The sequence below is a fragment of the Gorilla gorilla genome, chromosome 9 (assembly GCF_029281585.2).
Source record: "Gorilla gorilla gorilla isolate KB3781 chromosome 9, NHGRI_mGorGor1-v2.1_pri, whole genome shotgun sequence".
In the NCBI taxonomy this organism is placed as follows: domain Eukaryota; kingdom Metazoa; phylum Chordata; class Mammalia; order Primates; family Hominidae; genus Gorilla; species Gorilla gorilla.
In genome coordinates this window covers 101378663-101400716 of record NC_073233.2, presented here as the reverse complement: position 1 = coordinate 101400716, position 22054 = coordinate 101378663, and the positions used below count along the sequence as shown (strand labels likewise).

At 41.3% G+C, this 22054-nt stretch overlaps 2 protein-coding genes across 2 annotated transcripts in view; one reads left to right on the top strand and one right to left on the bottom strand.

Annotated features, from left to right (window-relative positions):
- Positions 1-3215, top strand: part of SMCO4 (single-pass membrane protein with coiled-coil domains 4) — a 65273-nt gene extending 62058 nt beyond the window's left edge. Inside the window, exon 4 of the mRNA XM_019035720.4 lies at positions 2444-3215. Within this exon, the coding sequence (XP_018891265.2) occupies positions 2444-2843 (400 nt within the window). The 3' untranslated portion in view covers positions 2844-3215. The remainder of the gene's footprint in view (positions 1-2443) is intronic.
- Positions 1-22054, bottom strand: part of CEP295 (centrosomal protein 295) — a 372495-nt gene that overhangs the window by 249107 nt on the left and 101334 nt on the right. The window lies entirely within an intron of this gene.

The following is a 22054-nucleotide window of genomic DNA, read 5'->3' as shown; positions in this document are numbered from 1 at the left end:
GTAGGCTGCCATTTGCAGCTTTGAACAGGAATGCTGTCCATTGCTCTGTTAGAAGCCATGGGGTATTTACAAACTGGGTGACTGTTGGCAAGACATTTTTCCCCTTTGCTCCTTGGTTTCCTCCCTTCCGTGATGGGGATAATAAAGCCTGTCTGTCTGACTCACAGGGCCGTTGGGGTGTGTTCCAGGTGTTGGTATGTCAGCTAGCACGAATTCACCGCCCGCTCCGTGCCAAGCCCTGAGTTATACAGCTTCCTATTCCATCCTCACCACCATCCCGCGAAGGTGGGCATCACTCAAGGCTGCAGTCAGGCTTAGAGGAGCTCAGTGCACCCGTCCCTGGGCTGCCCACGGGTATGGGTGGAGATGTCTCAGCCCACCTGTACCGCGTCCCTGCGGGTGGGCAGAGCTCTGGGTACAGATGCATTTGTTTTCCAGATTCTCACAGTCGTCCTTTAAGACAAGCTGTTCTCATTGTTCAGATGATGGCATGGAGGCCTAGTGGAGTTAAGTGACTTGCTCAAAGCCATTTAGCCTGTAAGTGATTGGTCCTGGATTTGAAGGCAAGTCTGCCTGGAAGTCCTTTGGAAGACTTGAAAAGGAGAATTGGTAAAGCCAGGGGTTCCTATACCTTTCAGGCCTTACGAAAGTAATAGTAGTTATTTATTTTTTCTCTCTGTTCCTTATTTCATGAAGGAAATTATACATTTGCCCAAATGACGCTTCCCTTAATATTTGCTGAACCTTAATGTTTGCTTTTGATTGGCATTATGCCATCCTAGCACAATAATATTTGTCATCTCATACCTTAGGAAACTCTGCCTGATTTTGAATGATACAAAAAAGGTTTTGGGGTCTAAATGGAGTGAGAGGAATGGTAAGAGATTAAGGATCCCTCATAAAAACAGGATGGTATCAGTAAGACCTTTCCCAACTCTGAGTCCACATTCTACTACCTCGGTCACTTAGGTGTAAATGTCATCTTCCTCCTCAAGATGATGACAGGCCACCCACTACCCTGGGACAAAACAGGGCAGACAGTATACAGCATAGGTCCCTCTGCTAGAGGAACATTGGTATTCAGTGCTCTTCTGCTTCCAAGAACCCCTCACTCCATGCTACTCTCCCAGAATATTGTAATGGACATCTGCCTTTGATATATCCCTGATACCCAACCCCACTCCGTCACTGTGTTTGAAAAGTACTCTTCCTGCTGTACAAATTGGAAGGCTAGGCTGTGGGCATATGGGCTGGGGCTTGGCTAGTCACACATGCATGGAAGCTGGTGATGCAGAATGCTGGGGGGTGGTGAGTTCATCTGGAGACTGTGCCAGCAGCCACATCTAGTTTTTGGGGGTGGTCATGGTGGCTCTGCACCTCCTGCTCCAGTGCCCGTGTCCAGTGCTGACGGTGGTGATGCAGGCTCTGGCATCCTCACACTAGGAGTGTGAGTTGGGCTCCAGTTATGGCAGCACAGCATAATGTCCTGCCCATTTTCTGAGCCTGGTTCTTTGGCTTTTCTGGGAATCAGTGAGATGCCAAAGGCCTTTAAGTAAACTCGATTTAAATCAGCTGAAGTCTGTTTCATCTGCTTAAAGCTAAGAAGCTGACTTTTATAGAGATGTTCCTCTGTAGTTATCCAAACATTTGTATTCATTCTTCTGGCCCCTGAAAGTTCTACTTCACCTGTTAGGCACCTCCGTGAGCTACAGAATTAACAGGAGAATCCCAGGTTGAGTGGGTGGCAGGACTGTGGGCTCAGCCGTCTCCCTTCATTATTACTGTGACCCGGGTCTCCATCATGCCTCCTAGACGGTGACCTCTGTGGGGACCCAACTGAGTCCTTCATTTCTATCCTCAGCTCCTTGAGTAATGCTTGGCACACGGTGGGTGCTTGGGAAGGTTTGGATGAATGGGCCAAGGAACCAACAAAGAGATGAGAGAAGTTGATGCCTGTGGGCTCTCTGCAGCCTTAATGAGGCTGGCCTGGCTTGGGCAGGAAGGGGGCTACGTGCCTGGAGACTGCAGGCTGCCTGCAGTTCCATGCTGGAGATGGGCTGGGGAGATCATGGAACTTAGAGCAGGAAAGCAAGTAGCTAGAGCCATGAAAGGGAGAGCTGCTCCTCTGAGTGGAGGCGGCGTAGTTGGTGCTTCCCAATCCTTTCACCTCCTGGCATGTACAGAACACAGTATTATTTGTCTGGTACCCAGGGCTTTGTCCAGCTTGCACTGGAGCAGAGGCCCCTCTCACAGCACACCGGTGACCCAGTGCCCACTACTTAGAGCGCTGATCCCAAGAGAACTTAGAGCCTGGTGTGGCCTCTGTTCTTAGCCCTTTGTCATGTAAGTTGCAGATATTTTTCCTAGTTGTGTATTTGCCTTTATGATTTATTTTTTCTTCTATTTGGTTTATTCTCGACCATCACAGTTGTTCTCTCTACAGGAGGTTCCAGCCTTGGCAAGAGGAGTGTGGCCCTTCCTGGAATCCCTCTGGACACACCCTCCTAGCATCCTCTAGGAAAGATGCGGCAGCTCAAAGGGAAGCCCAAGAAGGAGACCTCCAAGGACAAGAAGGAGCGGAAGCAAGCCATGCAGGAGGCCCGGCAGCAGATCACTACAGTGGTGCTGCCCACGCTGGCCGTGGTCGTGCTCTTGATCGTGGTGTTTGTGTACGTGGCCACGCGCCCCACCATCACCGAGTGAGCCCCGCAGCCGGCCGCGGACCCCATCGGCAGGGAGAGGAGGCGCGGGAGGGGGACGCAAACAAAAAATGGCTTTCATATTCAGAGATGTTCATGTTGCTGAGCTGTAAGCAGGAGCACCCTGTCTTCTCTGGTCTTTGACTTGATTAAAGTATCTCCGCTTTCTTGGGAGGGAATAGGGGATGTTTTATCAGTGAATGTGCCATACACCTTATGGTCCACTTCATGTGCCTTTCAGACTTCAAAGCGCGTGCGTGTGTGTGTGTGTGTGCTGCTTTTTCTCTGCTAAAAATCGATAAGTAGCTCCACCTGAAGAGGGGCGGAACCTCTGGGTCAGGAAACAGCTGGAATCCACACTCACCTCATTCCCATTGTTTGGATCATGCCTCTTTCCAGCACGTGTTCACAATCTCCAAAGGGACTGTATTTCTTCTCTGTGCTTAATGTGATTTGAAATATGTTGAATCAAAGTGAAATATTTATTTTTTGAATAAAGGAGATAATAGCCTTAAACTGGATGCTTATCATGTTTTGCAAGGAGGTGCTGTCTGTGGGTCTCCCCCTGCCCACGGGTCTGCCCCTCTTCCCTCCCCTTCCCTTTCTCCTGTGGCTCTCTCCACCTTCCCCAGCACTCCCTCTGCTCATCATTTCTGAGTAAAATTATGCTTTTTGACCGATAATTTTAAGATGGAGAGGGACAGAAAGGGTGTATTAATTGGCTTGCTTTAGAAAGTGAGAGTTCTAATTAGACTGTGACGACAGGTGCTTTTTACACCAGTTAGTTTTTCCTACTTCAACTCGGTATGTTTGTGCAAACAGCAATACAGAGTGATCCTGGAAGTAAAGGTCAGGCTTGGTTTTGTTCTTAGCTGAAAGGATGCAAATTGTTGGCATTCCAGCTGAGTTTTCAATGCAAATTGGCTGGAATGGTTGCCTCATTTTATTCTAACAGCACTGCTCAGGCGGTCCTGGTTCCTGATGGAGCAGCCTCTTTTTGGAAGTCAGATTCATGGTTACTGTTCTGAGGATGTCTGTTCTCCTGTCATTGCTGATTATGGAGATTTGTGGGGAGAGAAGCGCTTTTCCTAATCCCCGTGGCTGTGCGACTCGCTCACGGATGGCAGAGGCTGTTAGTGGAGATTTGGGGCCTCTTGGAGTGAGTCTCTCTGGAAGACGAAGCAGCTATTGAAAGGAAGGACTTCTCTGGCTGATGCCTGGAGAGCCTGGACTCGCCAGGCTGACAGAACTCTGCGGCCCCGCTCTGTGCGCTGGTCTCAGAGAGACTCGGTGTCTCCTCATGCTCACTCAAGGGCCAATGGCCCTGGTAAGAGATTCGCTAAAATACTTGCCAAATTCAGAGGCTGCTAGCATCAAGTTCCTCTGAGGTTTCTGTTTTCCTCCCCTTTATTTGGTTCTGTTATGAACTTCAGTGCTTGCTGGTCTGAGAAAGACTGCAGGCCACTGTCCCAAGGACTTTCTCATTCAGGGGCTGGAGGGTGGAGGTAGGCGTCTGCGGCCATCCCTGCTCCTCACAGCAGCTGCTGTGCGGCTGGTGAGTCCCCTTCCCAGGGCAGATGCTGTGAGGATGGAGCAAGGACAGCCTGTCCACTCCAGCAGAAAGACCCCAGTCAGCATGTCTTGCAATTACCTGATCAGCATTTAGTTCCCAGTCTACCACTCAGAATTGTGGATTACTTAACCCCACTGAACCTCAGTTTCCCTGTCTGTAAAGAACTGGTAAAGTCACTTTTAGGAAGGTGACCCCTAGTAGAAAATAAGGCTTTTAGAACAAACTTGGGTTTTGGTGCAGATTTTGCTGCTGGAACCCCTCTGAGTCCACTTAGAGGTTATCTTGCCTCATAGGATTGCGGGGAGGGTTAAGTTGAAATAGTGTATTTGTAAAGCCAAATCTAGCGCCTGGGGCTTAGTTACTCATAGTTACTGTGTAAACAATAGTAGCTTGATATTTTACATATATTTATTTCTCATACAGCCTCATGAGGTAGGAATGATTATTACTCAATCTTACACATGAAGAAGCTGAGGCAGGCCAGGAAACCTGTCCCTGTCACACAGCTAGTGAGTGGAGGAGCCCTGGTTTGTTTATTCTTAAGCTTTTGTTACGGTACGTTTTAAACATATACAAAAATAGGTGCAGCATGCCTCAGGTCCCCGTTCATCATTCTTCAGCAAACCTCACTGGCTGCTCCTGCCCATCCATCTGCACTGCCCCCACATCCAGACACCCTCATGTGCACACATTCCTTGGACTGTTTGGAGCAAAACAGGAGATGGGATTTTAAACCCAGGCAGCCTGGCTCCAGAGTCCATGTTCTTCTACATCATTAAAATCTGTTGCCTTTCAATAAATAATTTTTTCTACTCCCCTGGTCTAAAGAAACCTTGCCTGCCCATTTGAACAGCCTTCACCTGGTCATGGTGAACAGCCTTTGATGCCATCTTTAGACAAATGGGCTGTGAGTTTGGCCTGCCCTGTGGGCACTAACTCCACCCAGCCTCTGGTCTGTTGCTCAGTGAAAGAGGAGCCTCACCTGGTAGCGATAAGAGAAATAATCTTTTCCATGGGCTCCTTACTTAAAACATTTCAGTGTTCTTGCTTAGGAGATTTTGTATATGATGTGAAAAGAATATAATCTTTGGGAAACCGACATTGTCTGAATTCTACCTCTGCCGCTTTCTAGCTGAATGACGTTACTCAGGCCCCATGACCTGAGCCGCACTTGCCCCACATCTGTGAAGTAAGGTTTACTCTCTAGGGGATGTTGGGAGGATATATTGAAATATGAAAATGGCATACTTTGTGCCTAGTACATTATGGAGGCCCCATAAATGGCCATTCCCTTTTCGTCAGTGTGTTCAAAAACTCAGAATATAAATGAAGGCCTGCTCCCCAAGGCTCTACTGGCCAAATGGACATGCCATGCACAGTGTAATAGATCCTTTAGGTGCTGTGGCTCTGTTTTCACCACTGTTTTCCTCTTTGTTGTCCATCAGGAGGCCTAATTGGTTTGAACTGGACCTTCAGAAGGCAACTACTAGACAGGCTTGGCGAAGGCAGGCTGAAAATAGACCTTTAAAAGGTAACAATTTTGATGTGAGTCACCTGGCAGGGACCAGATGCCAATTTACTGTGGACTTGCTCGGTGGAATTTTAACAATTCTCAGGGGAAATAGTACTCTCGTGTGGGTGTACTTGGTAATGATTTGAGACACCAGGTTCCAAATTATTTCCAGCTATTCAATGGCTTCAAGGCAATACTGAATTATTTATTAGGAGTTTCACAGAAAGTCAATGCTGGGGTTCTTGCAATAGAATCTAGGACTCTTGGCTTTCGGAGTCCTCATTACCAAGCCTAATGTTTCTTGAAGAGCATATTCTGAAAGAAGAATCGAGTTGGAGACAAGAATAGAAACCATTGTCATTGATTTAAAAGGTGTCATTTGATGTATTTTTTTAAAAGTCCTGATACCAAGATGTGATTGTGTATTCATTTTCTGGCCAACGAAAATCTTGGTGATTATCATTGTCATTATGGAGGGTATGAGACTGAGAGAAGAAGGATCTAGACCCAGTCTGCCACTCAGAGTGTGACACTGGCCAGGTGCCGCATATAGGTATGTTGGACCATAGAATCTCCTGAGAGCTCTTGTATCCCAGAGATTCTGTGAACATAGAGTTAACAAAATACCTATGTGAATGAATAGATTTACTTGGAGCTCAGAGAACCAACGGCACCTGGTCTAAGAGGTCTGAGGATAGAAGCTACAAGGTAGCCTGTGTATCTCCTTGTGATCTTCCCAGAGCTCTATAAATGCAGTGGTTGCTACCAGCTGGTCATGAGTCTAAACCTGTAAAGGTTAAGTTCAGTTTGATTGGTCCTGAGGCCTCCAGCTATAAGTTTTCCTGGTCAGTTCAAGGACAGAGCAGGTATGCACCCATCCATCTTTCATGTGTCCTTCATGAGGTAAGATAGGGAACCTGCAGCCAGGCTCGTCTGTGAACTGGAGATGGTTAAGACATTGCCGTAGGTCGCTAGGAAAATTCGAGAGATGATTGTCCTTCCCTCTTCCCCTAAAGGGTCTCACACCATTAGTTACTTGTCAGAGGTAGAAAAATCAGGAAATCTTTTGAAATTATGGCCCTCAGGTTTTTTTTTTTTTTTTTTTTGGAAGTCTACTATCACATTCCCTATAGCTCTGCCTTGAAAATATCCCATACAGGATATTTTTCAAAGATGTCTGCCTTTGAATGTATTTGAAACTGTCTAATTCTGTGTTCTGTACAATATTTGCCACAGACTTTTCCTTAAACATTAGAAATGAGATACAGAATTTTGGGATCAAGAAGATATATGAATAGCTTCCTCTAAATCTTTTGAGAGTATCTGTACTAGAATTGCAGAAGGGTTTGTACATCTTCTGGATCCGTGTCCCCCTTCCTCCATGCTTCAAATATGAGGCAGAGCAACTGTGCACATATGGTTTGCCTCTATACAGCAAACCTCTTACTCTATCAGGCCTAATTTTTTCTTATGAATCATGTACTTCAGTAGGCAGTCCTCTTCTGAGTATTTTCTCATTACAAGGCAAATGTCCCTGACTTCAGTGTATTTCAGTCTTGTCATGTGTATTATCTCCCTGCCTGCCAGTTCTTTGGAAAGGAGCCAGTCTTTTCAAAAAGCTTTTAGTCCCTTGAACTGTTGAGTGACAACTTAAGGAATGTGGAGCTGAGAGAGGATTTGGATGCTCAGTAATGTCATGGTTAAGGGTCTCTCTCTCTCCTTCCCTTGTGTTCACTTCCCCATTGTTTCGTAAAGGTTGTCTGCTTTTGAATTTTCCCACAAGGAAATTTTCAGCCAACCTTTGAATATTCCCTTTCCAATTGAAACAGGCACAACTAGTCACACGTGGATCACCCCAGCTTTTTCAGAAACCATATTAAGTCATTTGGGATCAGACTTAACTTCAAAGGCACCAACAAGTTTGGGTTAGAATAAATTAAGAAAGCCCATTATGAACTCCTTTTGCAGACTCCTCTACCTTGAAATTTCTCTGTCTCCACCTGATTCTGTCAAAGGTCTGCCCATCTGTTTCCTCCACCCCAATTCTCCAGAGACACTGAAATTCCCCTATCTCACACAGTCCTCCCAGATTGGATTTTAAAAGATGTAACAATGTCTACAAAGCCATATTTAAAGCAAAAATGTACAAAATGGTGAAAACAAAAAAGAAAAAAGGCAAATATGAACAAAAGCTATGGCAACAGTTTTAACATCGGCAAAGAAATATAAGGTGAACATGCCATGGGGGCAAAGGATGACATATACTAGTACTCTATTTTTATTTATTTATTTATTTATTTTTGTGATGGAGTCTCGCTCTGTCGCCCAGGCTAGAGTGCAGTGGCGTGATCTCGGCTCACTGCCAGCTCCACCTCCCGGGTTCACGCCATTCTCCTGCCTCAGCCTCCCGAGTAGGTGGGACTACAGGCACCTGCCACCACACCCGGCTAATTTTTTTTTTTTTTTTGTATTTTTAGTAGAGACGGGGTTTCACCGTGTTAGCCAGGATGGTCTCCATCTCCTGACTTCGTGATCCACCCGCCTCGGCCTCCCAAAGTGCTGGGATTACAGGCGTGAGCCACTGCGCCTGGCCAACATATACTAGTACTCTAATAAAAAAAGATTATGATCATGAATGTGTATGTTAATATAGCTTCAAAATATATAAAGCAAGTGACTATTGACAGGACCACGAGAAGAAATACATCACAATTTCAGTTATTTTTAAGGTAGCACTTTTAGATGTTGATAGATCGAGCAGACGAAAGGAGCAAGTATATAAAGGATTTGAATAATCACATGAATAAGCTTGATATGGTGTATAAAACTAGATTCCTTTACTCAATGGAGAACATAATTTTTTAAGAGTGCACATGAAAAACGTTAATAAAAATTGGCTTTGTTTTCAACTTTGATGGAAAATAACCCACAGATTCAAGAAATTCAACAAGCTCTAAGGAGGGTAAACAAAGAAAACTACACCTAGGCATGTCAGAGTCAAATTACTAAAAACCAAAAATAAATAGCGGTGGGCATGGAAATCTAGCCTCAACCTTCTCTACCATTTAGCACTTGAGGAGCAATGCCTACAAAGTTCTCAGGGGGAAAAAGACCAACCCAAGAGCTCTTTTGTATGTTTCCTTTGTATAATATGTTGCTCATTTAACAACTATTTTCAGTGTAACAACTACGTGCCAGGTACTGTTCTTGGTACTGGGAGATACATCAGTGAGAAAAATATAAAATATTCCTGTCTTTATTAAATAGAGTACATTTTAGCAGGGGAACACATCAAACTAACATGTATAGCTGCAATACATAAGCATTTCTAAACATGGAAAAATTAGGGACTATTTTTCATGAGTATTTTGTGGAGAAACCATAAGAGCATAGTGTCCAAACAAGAGAAATGGAGAAGCTACAGTAAAGTAATTTGCTATAGGATTACAATAAAATCAACTGTGCAAACTATGGTTTCAGAAATGTTATAACAAGTTGGAAGTGAGAAGACATGAGGTGACATAAGTATTCTTTCTTGCTCTTTTAATGTTAGGACTTTAAATTATTTAAAGCTGATAATATACTTTGAAGTGTAAAGGTAAGTACTGAAAGAAAAAATAGAAATAATATAACCAGCTTATTTGGTGGAGGAGCAGTATGAAGTGAAGCATGCTATTATTTTATTGTTGCTTAGGTATGGTGTCAGTACATAGAAATTAAGGGAGTAGAGGATTAACGAATAAAGGTGCTAGAAGAAAACATGGTAGAGAACTCTGTATCGCTGGTCTGGGCAATGTTTTTTTTGGATATGAACCCAAAAGCACAGACAACGAAGGCAAAAATAGACAAATGGGATTACATCGAACGAAAAAGCTTCTGACCCAAGGAAACAATCAACAGAGTGAAGAGACATCCTACAGGATGGTTAAAAAAAAAGTACACACTATACATTTGATAGGGGGTTAATATCCAAAATATATACAGGGAGACGGTTAATGGATACCCCCCAAAAAGTGGAATGAATAAGATCTGCTATTTGATAGCACAATAGGGTGACTATAGTCAATAATGTATATTAAAGTAATGAATGTAGTTGGATTGTAACTCAAAGGATAAATGCTTGAGGGGGAATGGATACCCCATGCTCCATGATGTGCTTATTTGACATTGCATGCCTGTATCAAAACATCTCATGTACCCCATAAATATATACACCTACTGTATAATCATGTAAATTTTTAAATAAGAAAAAACCCCAAACCCCAAATATATATAAATATATATGGAACTCAATAGTAAGAAAACAAATTAGAAAATGAGCAAAAGACCTCAATAGACATTTCTCAAAAGACATACAAATGAGCAACAGGTATATGAAAAAACGTTCAACCTCACTAATCAGGGAAATGCAAATTAAAACCACAATATCACCCTTGTACCTGTTAGAATGGCTATTATCAAAATGACGAAAAAAAGTAAGTATTGGAGAGGATGTGGAGAAGGGAACACTTGCATAGTACTTGTGGGAATGTAAATTAGTACAGCCATTATGGAAAATATGGAGGTTCCCCAAGACATTAAAAGTAGAACTACCATGTGATCTACCAATCTCACTACTGGGTACATAGTTAAAGGAAATGAAATCAGTATGTCAGATATCTGTACTCCTATATTCATTGCAACACTATTCACAACCGCCAAGATATGGAACCAACCTAAGTGTCCATCAGTGGATAAATGGATAAAGAAAAAGGTATATACGCAATGGAATACTGTTCAGCCTTTAAAAGCATGGAAATTCTGTCATCTGTGACAATATGGATGAACCTGGAAGGGTTTATGTTAAATGAAATAAGCCAGGCACAGAAAGATAAATACTGCATGATCTCACTTATATGTGTAATCTGGAAAGGTCGAACTCATAGAAGAGTTGCAGGGGCTGGATGGAAGGGGGTTTGAGAGCTACTGGTCAACAATACAAAATTTCAGTTAGGAGGAATAAGTTCAAGAAATCATGTAATACAGCATAGTGACTACAGTTAATGTATTCTTGAAAATTACTAAGAGTAGATTTTAAGTATTCTCATCACAAAATGACAACTATGTGAGGTAATGCATATGTTAATTAGCTCAATTTAGCCATTCCACAATGTGTACATATTTCAAAACAACATATACATGATAATTATACACAATTTTTATCAATTAAAAAGTTAAAAACCAACAGATTCTGGAGGGGCCATGGAGAAATGGGAACGCTTATACGCTATTGGTGGGAATGTAAATTAGTTCAGCCACTGTGGAAAGCAGTTAGGAGATTTCTCAAAGAATTTAAAACAGAGTTAACATTTGACCCACTATCCCATTATGGGTATATACCCAAAGGCAAATAGAACATTATACCAAAAAGACACACGCACACATGTTCACTGCCATGCTATTCTCAATAGCAAAGATGGGAAATCAACTTAGATGCCCATCAGTGTAAACTGGATAAAGAAAATGTGATACATGGAATACTATGCAGCCTAAAGAATGAAATAATGTCTTTTGTAGCAACACTGATGGAGCTGGATGGAGGCCATAATCCTAACTGATGCAGGAACAGAAAACCAAATACCCCATGTTGTCACTTATAAGTGAGAGCTAAACGTTGAGCACCCATGGACGTAAACATGGGAACAACAGATACTGGGGGCTACTAGAGGGGGGAAGGAGGGAGAGGTGTGTAGGTTGAAAAACTTACCAGGTACTGTGCTCACTACCTGGGTGCAGTATACCCATGTAACAAACCTGCATAGGTACTCACTGTATCTAAAATAAATGCTGAAATTAAAAGGAAAAATCAGGAAATTGTAGGAAATATATAATGATCATTTGAAAAATGAAAAACCTTCCTGACAAAAAACGAGAAAAAAAAATAATAACGTAGCCATTAGGAACAACTAAGACAAAATAAAAGCTTATAAAATCATGACAGCACACACGAGTGAAGGAAACAAGCTATACAGCTTCTATATACATTGGAAGTTATGTATATTGGAAGTTATATATACATTGGAAGTTATTTTGAACCATTGATGGAAATAGTGTAATGCAAAATATGATGACAGAAGCAAGACCAAACATAGCTATCAAATCTGAGAAAATGGCGTGAATATACTTATTTAAAGAAAAAAGACTTAAATTGGAATATAAAGGAAAACCTAATGCACATCTTATAAAAAAGATGCACCTTAAAGTGACTCAAAGCAGTTGAAAGTAAAAAGATGGACAAAAGTATATCAGTGATGCATCTAGAAGAAAGTAATACCATTAGAGGAGAGCTCAGATGAAAATTCATAGCTTTAAACAGGTATCTACGAACAGGAAATTGTCAGGGAAACAAACAGGAAGCAGTAGTTACAGCCTTACTATTAAATAAAGTTGGGAGCAAAAAGCATAAAAGAGATAAAGGGCACTTTATGGTGTAAAGTATATAATTTATAATGAAGATGTAGAAGTTATGACTATGTACAAAATGACCAAATTTATCTTAACAGAAATTATAGGAAATACAAAGAGTGATAGAAATGTATTAGTAGTTGGAGACTTTGAGTCTTCTAAATCCTTATCTTTTATTTGAGCAAGTAAATAAAAGATAAGGATTTAGAAGACAAAATATATCTGACTCATACATATCAAACTGTTCCTAAAAACAGAGGCTATGTATTTTTTTTCAAGTTTCAGAAACATTTACGAAAATTATTTACTGGCCTGGCTTGGTGGCTCACACCTGTAATCCCAGCACTTTGGGAGGCCGAGGTGGGTGGATCACGAGGTCAGGAGTTCAAGACCAGTCTGGCCAACATAGTGAAACCCTGTCTCTACTAAAAATATAAAAAGTTAGCCAGATGTGATGGTGTGCTCCTGTAATCCCAGCTACTTGGGAGGCTGAGGCAGGTGAATCGCCTGAACCTGGGAGGCAGAGGTTGCAGTGAGCTATCATGGCACTGCACTACAGCCTGGGCGACAGTGTGAGACTCTGTCTCAAAAAAAAAAAAAAAAAAAAAAAATTACCTGATGTATGTTTATCTCCTCTAAATCCTGAGCTCCAAGAGATTCAAAAGAACTTGTCTGTCTTGTTAACCCCATTTTCCTAGAGCTAAAAGAGAATATCAATAAATATTTTTTACAAAGTGAAAGAGCAGATAATTCACAAAAGAAAATGCAAATGACCAGTATGCTCATGAAAAAAAAAAAAGCACAACTCTGTAAACAAAAATTTCTGTTCAAGTAACAATAGAATATCATTTTACCTATCAAATCGGCAAAGCTTTTAAAAAGCAGAATGCTCTAAATCCTTTGCTTTATACATAAAAGCATACGTAGATAATTTGTCAACTTTCCAAAACATTGAGCTGAATAAATATGAAGAGTTCTTTCCAATTCCCATTACTCTGGTGCAAACTTCCAAGTCAGCCATGGCCTGTGAGGAAATGCATTACGTTGTGTTATGTCCCATCCTAACTTCCCCTGGATTTGTGAGTGGCTTATACCTAAGCAGGGTGACATGTCCTCCGGATAGACCTACCACATGGGCCGACCCACCCTGAGCTGGGTCCCAGGAGCTCTGCTTAGCTGCTCTTGCCCATCATTGTCCATCTGCCCCACTGCACTGCTGAACCCTGAGGAAATATCTCCCTGAGGCTCTTATTTAGTCTACTGCTGATATGTAAATTTGCTGCATGGAGCCCAGACCATATTTATGTAGCAATTAAGGTCTATATTTCATGGTTAGATTTTCAGACTATCTTAAAAAACCTATTTGAATTTTAGAACATTAGAGATGAAAAGTTTCTTAGAGTTTACTGGCTAGATCTCCTACCACTTCCTGGAGCATCCTGATAGATTCTGATTAAGTATCTAGCATTAGGAGAGCCTAGAACTGGAGAAGATAGGCCCCAAATACTGGTGTTAAAAAATAAAGTAACAGAAGAAAATGGATTTTGAAGAAGATTCCATATCCAAATAAGGATATCTTGTACTTTCTCCTTCAAGTTAGGCTTGGGATTTGGCCCCTGCCTTAGAGTCTTTGTCATTACCTATAGTAATGATAAGAATTAATCCTAGCTACAATCAGAATAACTTGAGTCCATGTGCATGAAGCAGGCATGGGAGAGGAGCCTATGTCCCAGCTCTTAACTGGATAAGAATGATGACAAACTCAGGGAGGCTGAGGCAGGAGAATTGCTTGAACCCAGGAAGCAGAGGCTGCAGTGGACCAAGACTGCACAACTGCACTCCAGCCTGGGCCACAGAGTGAGACTTTGTCTCAAAAAAAAGAAAGATGCTGACAAACTCATATGTCATGTTAAACCCTTAAAACCACAATTCCTATGTGTTGGCTCAGGCTGAATAAAGACTTCTGGTTAATGATGGTGAGTTGAATACATGCTCCCTCTTAAAGGTAAAGCCATAGTAAAATAAAAGGAAAAAACACATACATTTCTAGTGAAGCAGGATATTTCCCTATCCCCTTCACAAGACTCATAACAGGGGTGCCTCATTTACTCAGCCTGCTGCTCTCAACTCCTCGCAGGAGGGAGCGCATCAGCAAATGAGGTGGGAACTGGAGTGTGTGAGTGTTGGAACTGGTTGGCTGCCTTGGCACTGGCAGGAGAGAACTCCATGCAGGCCCTTGTGGCAGTGTCTAGGTTGGGGTACCTCTAACCCCCAAAGCCCCAGAGGGCATGTTACAGTGCTCTGCACTCATGGCTCCTGAGCTCTTGTGCGGTGTCCAGGAAAAATGAGGTTGCATAGGCAAATTGAAAGATGGTAAATGTGGGGGATTTTATTGCCGATGAAAGTGGCTCTCAGTGAGAAGGGGAGCCGAAATGGGGTGGGAAGGTAATCTTCCTCTGAAGTCTGTCTGTCTCCAGCTGGATTCTTCTCTGAAGTTATGCTGTTAAGCTGTCTGTCTAAAGTCAAGCTGCTGCTCTCTGACATCCAGCTGTAGTCCTGACATCCAGCTGTAGTCCTGACGTCCAGCTACTTCTCTGCTGGCTGAGTCTGGGGTCTTTATAGGCACAGGATGGGGAGGGGTGGGGCCATGGGTAGTTCACGAAAAGGCAACATTCGAGTGGGAAAACAGGGATAGAAGTTCTCATTTTGGGCCATGGTTTCAGGCTTTTTAGCTTGAGGGTGGGGTTTTTGCCAGGGACCCGCCCTTTCTTGCCTAGAATTTCTCTGCCTCCTGTCCCTATCACTAGCATGAAGAGAAAGGGAGCAGAAGTAAGAGCAGCTCCATTTTGAAAAATGGAAAGCAAAGGGATGAGTGGTAACTGCCTTAGCAGACCTGAGAACAATGAGTTATAGTTGGCAGTGAGAGCATCTCAAAATCAGCCTGACTGTCACTGCAGATCCTCACAAAGCTCAGGAATGGGTATACCCAGGTTATTCTGGAAGTGACTGTGAAGGTAAAGCTAGAAGAAGGATTGGTAGAAAGTCAGCCTAAGAACTTGTTAAACTACCAGATTCTTTCCCCAACCGTGACAGAAGGCAGGTGATTCATTCTCAAGAGAGAGTCGAACACAGAGTCTCTTGGCTGAAGGCACCAGGTACAGCTGAAGGAAGAGATCTTGTACTAAAAATATGGGCTCCAGTAATATACATATCGAATGCTGAGATCCTCAACCTTTTTTTTCCACCTGGACCCCCAGAATGTGGCAAGGAAGAGTATACCCTTCAGACAGAAAAGTAGAAGCAGCCTCTCTGAGAAATGTAACAGATCCAAGAGAAAAGACCTAAGGACACTAATATTGAGGGCTACCCAAAGAAATCTATTTGGATTCACCGGCAGTAAAGCTCCAGGTTAGTAAAATTCCACTGAGCCCACCCATGGGCACAGAGATTTTTAGTGTCCCACTTTTAAATACAAGCAGATGGCTAAGGATCATGATATATTTTTTAAAAGAAGCCAACATAAGGAAACATTAAATAGCGATGCAAAGGAAACAGAGACCATACTGAATGACTGAATGATGATTGCTGTTTGGATCAAAATAAACTTCCTAATGTGAATGTGAATATATATGTTTTAAATATGGTTTAAAATTTTTTTTTCTGCTGCACAGTGGCCAAAACAGATTGTGAATGGAAGGGCTAAGAAAGTTAAAACCAATATACATAATTCAAACCGAACTCCTATTCAAAGAACAGTCATATTTTGTGGCCTGCAACACATTTGAATAAAACACACACCAGCTTCCATGGTATAGTGAGAATCCAGGATGTAGTATATGGAAGCGTATAACTGGAGAAGATGAACTCATGGTGCTGATATTAAAACAAGACAAAGAGGATTTTGAAGATTCCAAATCTACAGGTTACATACCCACTGCTCCTATCCCCTCCCAATTAGGATTGGGATGGACATTGTCCCTGTAGAAAAACCACTATTGCAATTATAAGAACCAAATGACTGAAAACACATTTTAGGACCTCTCTGTTTGGAACTCTGTAGTTTTAACATTTAAAACACCATTGAATGAACATACAGTGTTTCTTGGTGTTTGCACTAAACTCTATAAACTACTACAGCCTGTGGGCCAAATCTAGCCTGCCACCTGCTTTTGAACAGATGGAAAGCTAAGAATACTTATTTTAAAAAAATAAACTTTTTGAAATAACTGTATTTTCACATGCAGTTGTAGGAAGTAATACAGATAGATCCTGTATACCCTTTACCTAGTCCCCCCTGTATTAACTTCTTCAAACCTATAGTACGGTATCTTAGTATGATCAGCACATTGACATTGACGCAGCCAAGATACAGAACAGATCGTCACAGGGACTTCTCAGCTTCCCTTTTTATAGCCACATCCCCTGCCCTCATGCTCCCACTCGCTCTGTAGCCCCTGGTAACCACTAATCTGGTCTCTATTTCCATAATTTTGTTATTTCAAGAATGTCATATAAATGGTAGAGTACAGAATGGAACCTTTTGAGATTGACCTCTTTTTGCTCAGCATAATGCTCTGCAGAGTCCTCCAGGTTTTGCATGAAGCAATCGGTTTTTGTTTTTTCTATTGCTGAGTAGTATTCCATGGTATGGAGGTACCACTTTTTTTTTTTTTAACCATTCACCTGTTGAAGGATATCTATGCTGTTTCTAGTTTTTGGCTATTATGAATAAAGCTGCTCTGAGCATTCACATATAGGTTTTTTGGTGAACATAAGTATTTACTTCTCTGGGATAAATTTTGAAGAGTTCATATGCTGGGTTGTATGGTAGTTGCATGAAACTGTCCAACTATTTTCCAGAGGAGTGGTTCCACTGTGCATTCCACCAGCAATGTGATCAGTTTCTCTGTGTTCTTGCCAGTATTTAGGGTTGTCACTATTTTTTATTTTTAGCTACTCTGATAAGTGTGTAGTGATAACTTACTGTGGCTTAATTTGCATTTCCCTAATGGCTAATACTGTTGAACACCTTTTCATGAGCTTACTGGCCACCTATCCTCTTCAGTGCAATGCATCTCACATCTTTTATCCATATTCTAATTGGATCCTTCAGTTTTTTTTTCTGTTCAGTTTTGATAAATCTGTATACATTCTAGATGTTAGTCCCCTGTTAGATATGTGGTTTGCAAATATTTTCTCCCAGTAGCTTTTCTTTTCACCCTCTTAACAGACTTTTTTTTTAAAGTTACCTAGTTCAATTTATTTGTGGCTCTACTAGCAAAAGTATTTTTTTTATTATACTTTAAATCCTAGGGTACATGTGCACAACGTGCAGGTTTGATACATAGGTATGCATGTGCCATGTTGGTTTGCTGCACCCATCAACTCATCATTTACATTGGGTATTTCTCCTAATGCTATCCCTACCCCAGCCTCCCACCCCACGACATGCCCTGGTGTGTGATGTTCCCCATCCTGTGTCCAAGTGATCTCATTGTTCATTTCCCACCTATGAGTGAGAATATGCGGTGTTTGGTTTTCTGTCCTTGTGATAGTTTGCTGAGAATGATGGTTTCCAGCTTCATCCATGTCTCTGCAAAGGACAGGAACTCATCCTTTTTTATGGCTGCATAGTATTCCATGGTATATATGTGCCACATTTTCTTAATCCAGTTTATCTTTAATGGACATTTGGGTTGGTTCCAAGTCTTTGCTATTGTGAATAGTGCTGCAATAAACATACGGGTGCATGTGTCTTTATAGTAGCATGAATTCTAATCCTTTGGGTATATACCCAGTAATGGGATTGCTGGGTCAAATGGTATTTCTAGTTCTAGATCCTTGAGGAATCGCCACACTGTCTTCCAGAATGGTTGAACTAATTTACACTCCCACCAACACCAACAGTGTAAAAGCATTCCTATTTCTTAACATCCATGCCTGCATCTTTTGTTTCCTGACTTTTTAATGATTGCCATTCTAACTGGCGTGAGATGGTATCTCATTGTGGTTTTGATTTGCATTTCTCTGATGACCAGTGATGATGAGCATTTTTTCATGTGTCTGTTGGCTGCATAGATGTCTTCTTTTGAGAAGTATCTGTTCACATCCTTTGCCCACTTTTTGATGGGGTTGTTTGTTTTTTTCTTGTAAATTTGTGTAGATTCTGGAAATTAGCCTTTTGTCAGACGGGTAGATTGCAAAAATTTTCTCCCATTCTATAGGTTGCCTGTTCACTCTGATGATAGTTTCTTTTGCTGTGCAGAAGCTCTTTAGTTTAATTAGATCCCATTTGTCTATTTTGGCTTTTGATGCCATTGCTTTTGGTGCTTTAGTCATGAAGTCCTTGCACATGCCTATGTCTTGAATGGTATTGCCTAGGTTTTCTTCTAGGGTTTTTATGGTTTTAGGTCTAACATTTAAGTCTTTAATCCATCTTGAATTAATTTTTGTATAAGGTGTAAGGAAGGGATCCACTTTCAGCTTTCTGCATATGGCTAGCCAGTTTTCCCAGCACCATTTATTAAACAGGGAATCCTTTCCCCGTTTCTTGTTTTTGTCAGGTTTGTCAAAGATCAGATGGTTGTAGATGTGTGGTGTTACTTCTGAGGACTCTGTTCTGTTCCATTGGTCTATATATCTGTTTTGTTACCAGTACCATGCTGTTTTGGTTACCGTAGCCTTGTGGTATAGTTTGAAGTCAGGTAGCGTGATGCCTCCAGCTTTGTTCTTTTGGCTTAGGATTGACTTGGTGATGCGGGCTCTTTTTTGGTTCCATATGAACTTTGAGGTAGTTTTTTTCAATTCTGTGAAGAAAGTAATTGGTAGCTTGATGGGGATGGCATTGAATCTATAAGTTACTTTGGGCAGTATTGCCATTTTCATGATATTGATTCTTCCTATCCATGAGCATGGAATATTCCTCCATTTGTTTGTGTTCTCTTTTATTTTGTTGAGCAGTGGTTTGTAGTTCTCCTTGAAGAAGTCCTTCACATCCCTTGTAAGTTGTATTCCTAGGTATTTTATTCTCTTTGAAGCAATTGTGAATGGGAGTTCACTCATGATTTGGCTCTCTGTTTGTCTGTTATTGGTGTATAGGAATGCTTGTGACTTTTGCACATTGATTTTGTATCCTGAGACTTTGCTGAAGTTGTTTATCAGCTGAAGGAGATTGTGGGCTGAGACGATGGGGTTTTCTAAATATACAATCATGTCATCTGCAAACAGGGACAATTTGACTTCCTCATTTCTTAATTGAATACCCTTTAGTTCTTTCTCTTGCCTGATTGCCATGGCCAGAACTTCCAACACTATGTTGAATAGGAGTGGTGAGAGAGGGCATCCCTGTCTTGTGCCAGTTTTCAAAGGGAATGCTTCCAGTTTTTGCCCATTTAGTATGATATTGGCTGTGGGTTTGTCATAAATAGCTCTAATTATTTTGAGATATGTTCCATGAATACCAAATTTATTGAGAGTTTTTAGCATGAAGGGTTGTTGAATTTTGTCAAAGGCTTTTTCTGCATCTATTGAGATAATCATGTGGTTTTTGTCTTTGGTTCTGTTTATGTCATGGATTACATTTATTGATTTGTGTATGTTGAACCAGCCGTGCATCCCAGGGATGAAGCCGACTTGATTGTGGTGGATAAGCTTTTTGGTGTGCTGCTGGATTCAGTTTGCCATTATTTTATTGAGGATTTTTGCATCAATGTTCATCAGGGATACTGGTCTAAACTTCTCTTTTTTTGTTGTGTCTCTGCCAGGCTTTGGTATCAGGATGATGCTGGCCTCATAAAATGAGTTAGGGAGGATTCCCTCTTTTTCTATTGATTGGAATAGTTTCAGAAGGAATGGTACCAGCTCCTCTTTGTACCTCTGATAGAATTCGACTGTGAATCTGTCTGGTCCTGGACTTTTTTTCGTTGGTAGGCTATTAATTATTGCCTCAATTTCAGAGCCTGTTATTGGTCTGTTAGGAGATTCAACTTCTTCCTGGTTTAGTCTTGGGAGGGTGTATGTGTCTAGGAATTTATTCGTTTCTTCTAGATTTTCTAGTTTATTTGCATAGAGGTGTTTATAGTATTCTCTGATGGTAGTTTGTATTTCTGTGGGATTGGTGGTGATATCCCCTTTATCATTTTTTATTGCATCTATTTGATTCTTCTCTTTTTTCTTCTTTATTAGTCTTGCTATCAGTCTTTCAATTTTGTTGATCTTTTCAAAAAACCAGCTCTTGGATTCATTGATTTTTTGAAGGGTTTTTTATGCCTCTATCTCCTTCAGTTCTGCTCTGATTTTAGTAATTTCTTGCCTTCTGCTAGCTTTTGAATGTGTTTGCTCTTGCTTCTCTAGTTCTTTTAATTGTGTTGTTAGGTTGTCGATTATAGATCTTTCCTGCTTTCTCTTGTGGGCATTTAGTGCTATAAATTTCCCTCTACACACTGCTTTAAATGTGTCCCAGAGATTCTGGTACGTTATGTCTTTGTTCTCATTGGTTTCAAAGAACATCTTTATTTCTGCCTTCATTTCATTTTCTACCCAGTAGTCATTCAGGAGCAGGTTGTTCAGTTTCCATGTAGTTGTGCGATTTTGAGTGAGTTTCTTAATCCTGAGTTCTAATTTGATTGCACTGTGGTCTGAGAGACAGTTTGTTGTGATTTCTGTTCTTTTACATTTGCTGAGGAGTGCTTTACTTCTAATTATGTGGTCAATTTTAGAATAAGTGTGATGTGGTGCTGAGAATAATATGTATTCTTTTGATTTGGGGTGGAGAGTTCTGTAGATGTCTATCATGTCTGCTTGTTGCAGAGCTGAGTTCAGGTCCTGAATATCCTTGTTAACCTTCTGTCTTGTTGATCTGTCTAATGTTGACAGTGGGGTGTTAAAGTCTCCCATTATTATTGTGTGGGAGTCTAAGTCTCTTTGTAGGTCTCTAAGGGCTTGCTTTATGAATCTGGGTGCTCCTGTATTGGGTGCATATATATTTAGGATAGTTAGTTCTTCTTGTTGAATTGATTCCTTTACCATTATCTAATGGCCTTCTTTGTCTCTTTTGATCTTTGTTGGTTTAAAATCTGTTTTATCAGAGACTAGGATTGCAACCCTTGTTTTTTTGCTTTCCATTTGCTTGGTAGATCTTCCTCCATCCCTTTATTTTGAGCCTATGTGTGTCTTTGCATGTGAGATGGGTCTCCTGAATACAGTACACTGATGGGTCTTGACTCTTTATCCAATTTTCCAGTGTGTGTCTTTTAATTGAGGCATTTAGCCCATTTACGTTTAAGGTTAATATTGTTATGTGTGAATTTGATCCTGTCATTATGATGTTCGCTGGTTATTTTGCCTGTTAATTGATGCAGTTTCTTCACAGCATCGATGGTCTTTACAATTTGGCCTGTTTTTGCAGTGGTTGGTTCTGGTTGTTTTCTTTTCATGTTTAGTGCTTCCTTCAGGAGCTCTTGTAAGGCAGGCCTGGTGGTGACAAAATCTCTCAACATTTGCTTGTCTGTAAAGGATTTTATTTCTCCTTTACTTATGAAGCTTAGTTTGGCTGTATATGAAATTCTGGTTGAAAATCCTTTTCTTTCAGAATGTTGAATATTTGCCCCCACTCTCTTCTGGCTTGTAGAGTTTCTGCCGAGGGATCTGCTGTTAGTCTGATGGGCTTCCCTTTGTGGGTAATCCGACCTTTCTCTCTGGCTGCCCTTAACATTTTTTCCTTCATTTCAACCTTGGCGAATCTCTCAATTATGTGTCTTGGGGTTGCTCTTCTCGAGAAGTATCTTTGTGGTGTTCTCTGTATTTCCTGAATTTGAATGTTGGCCA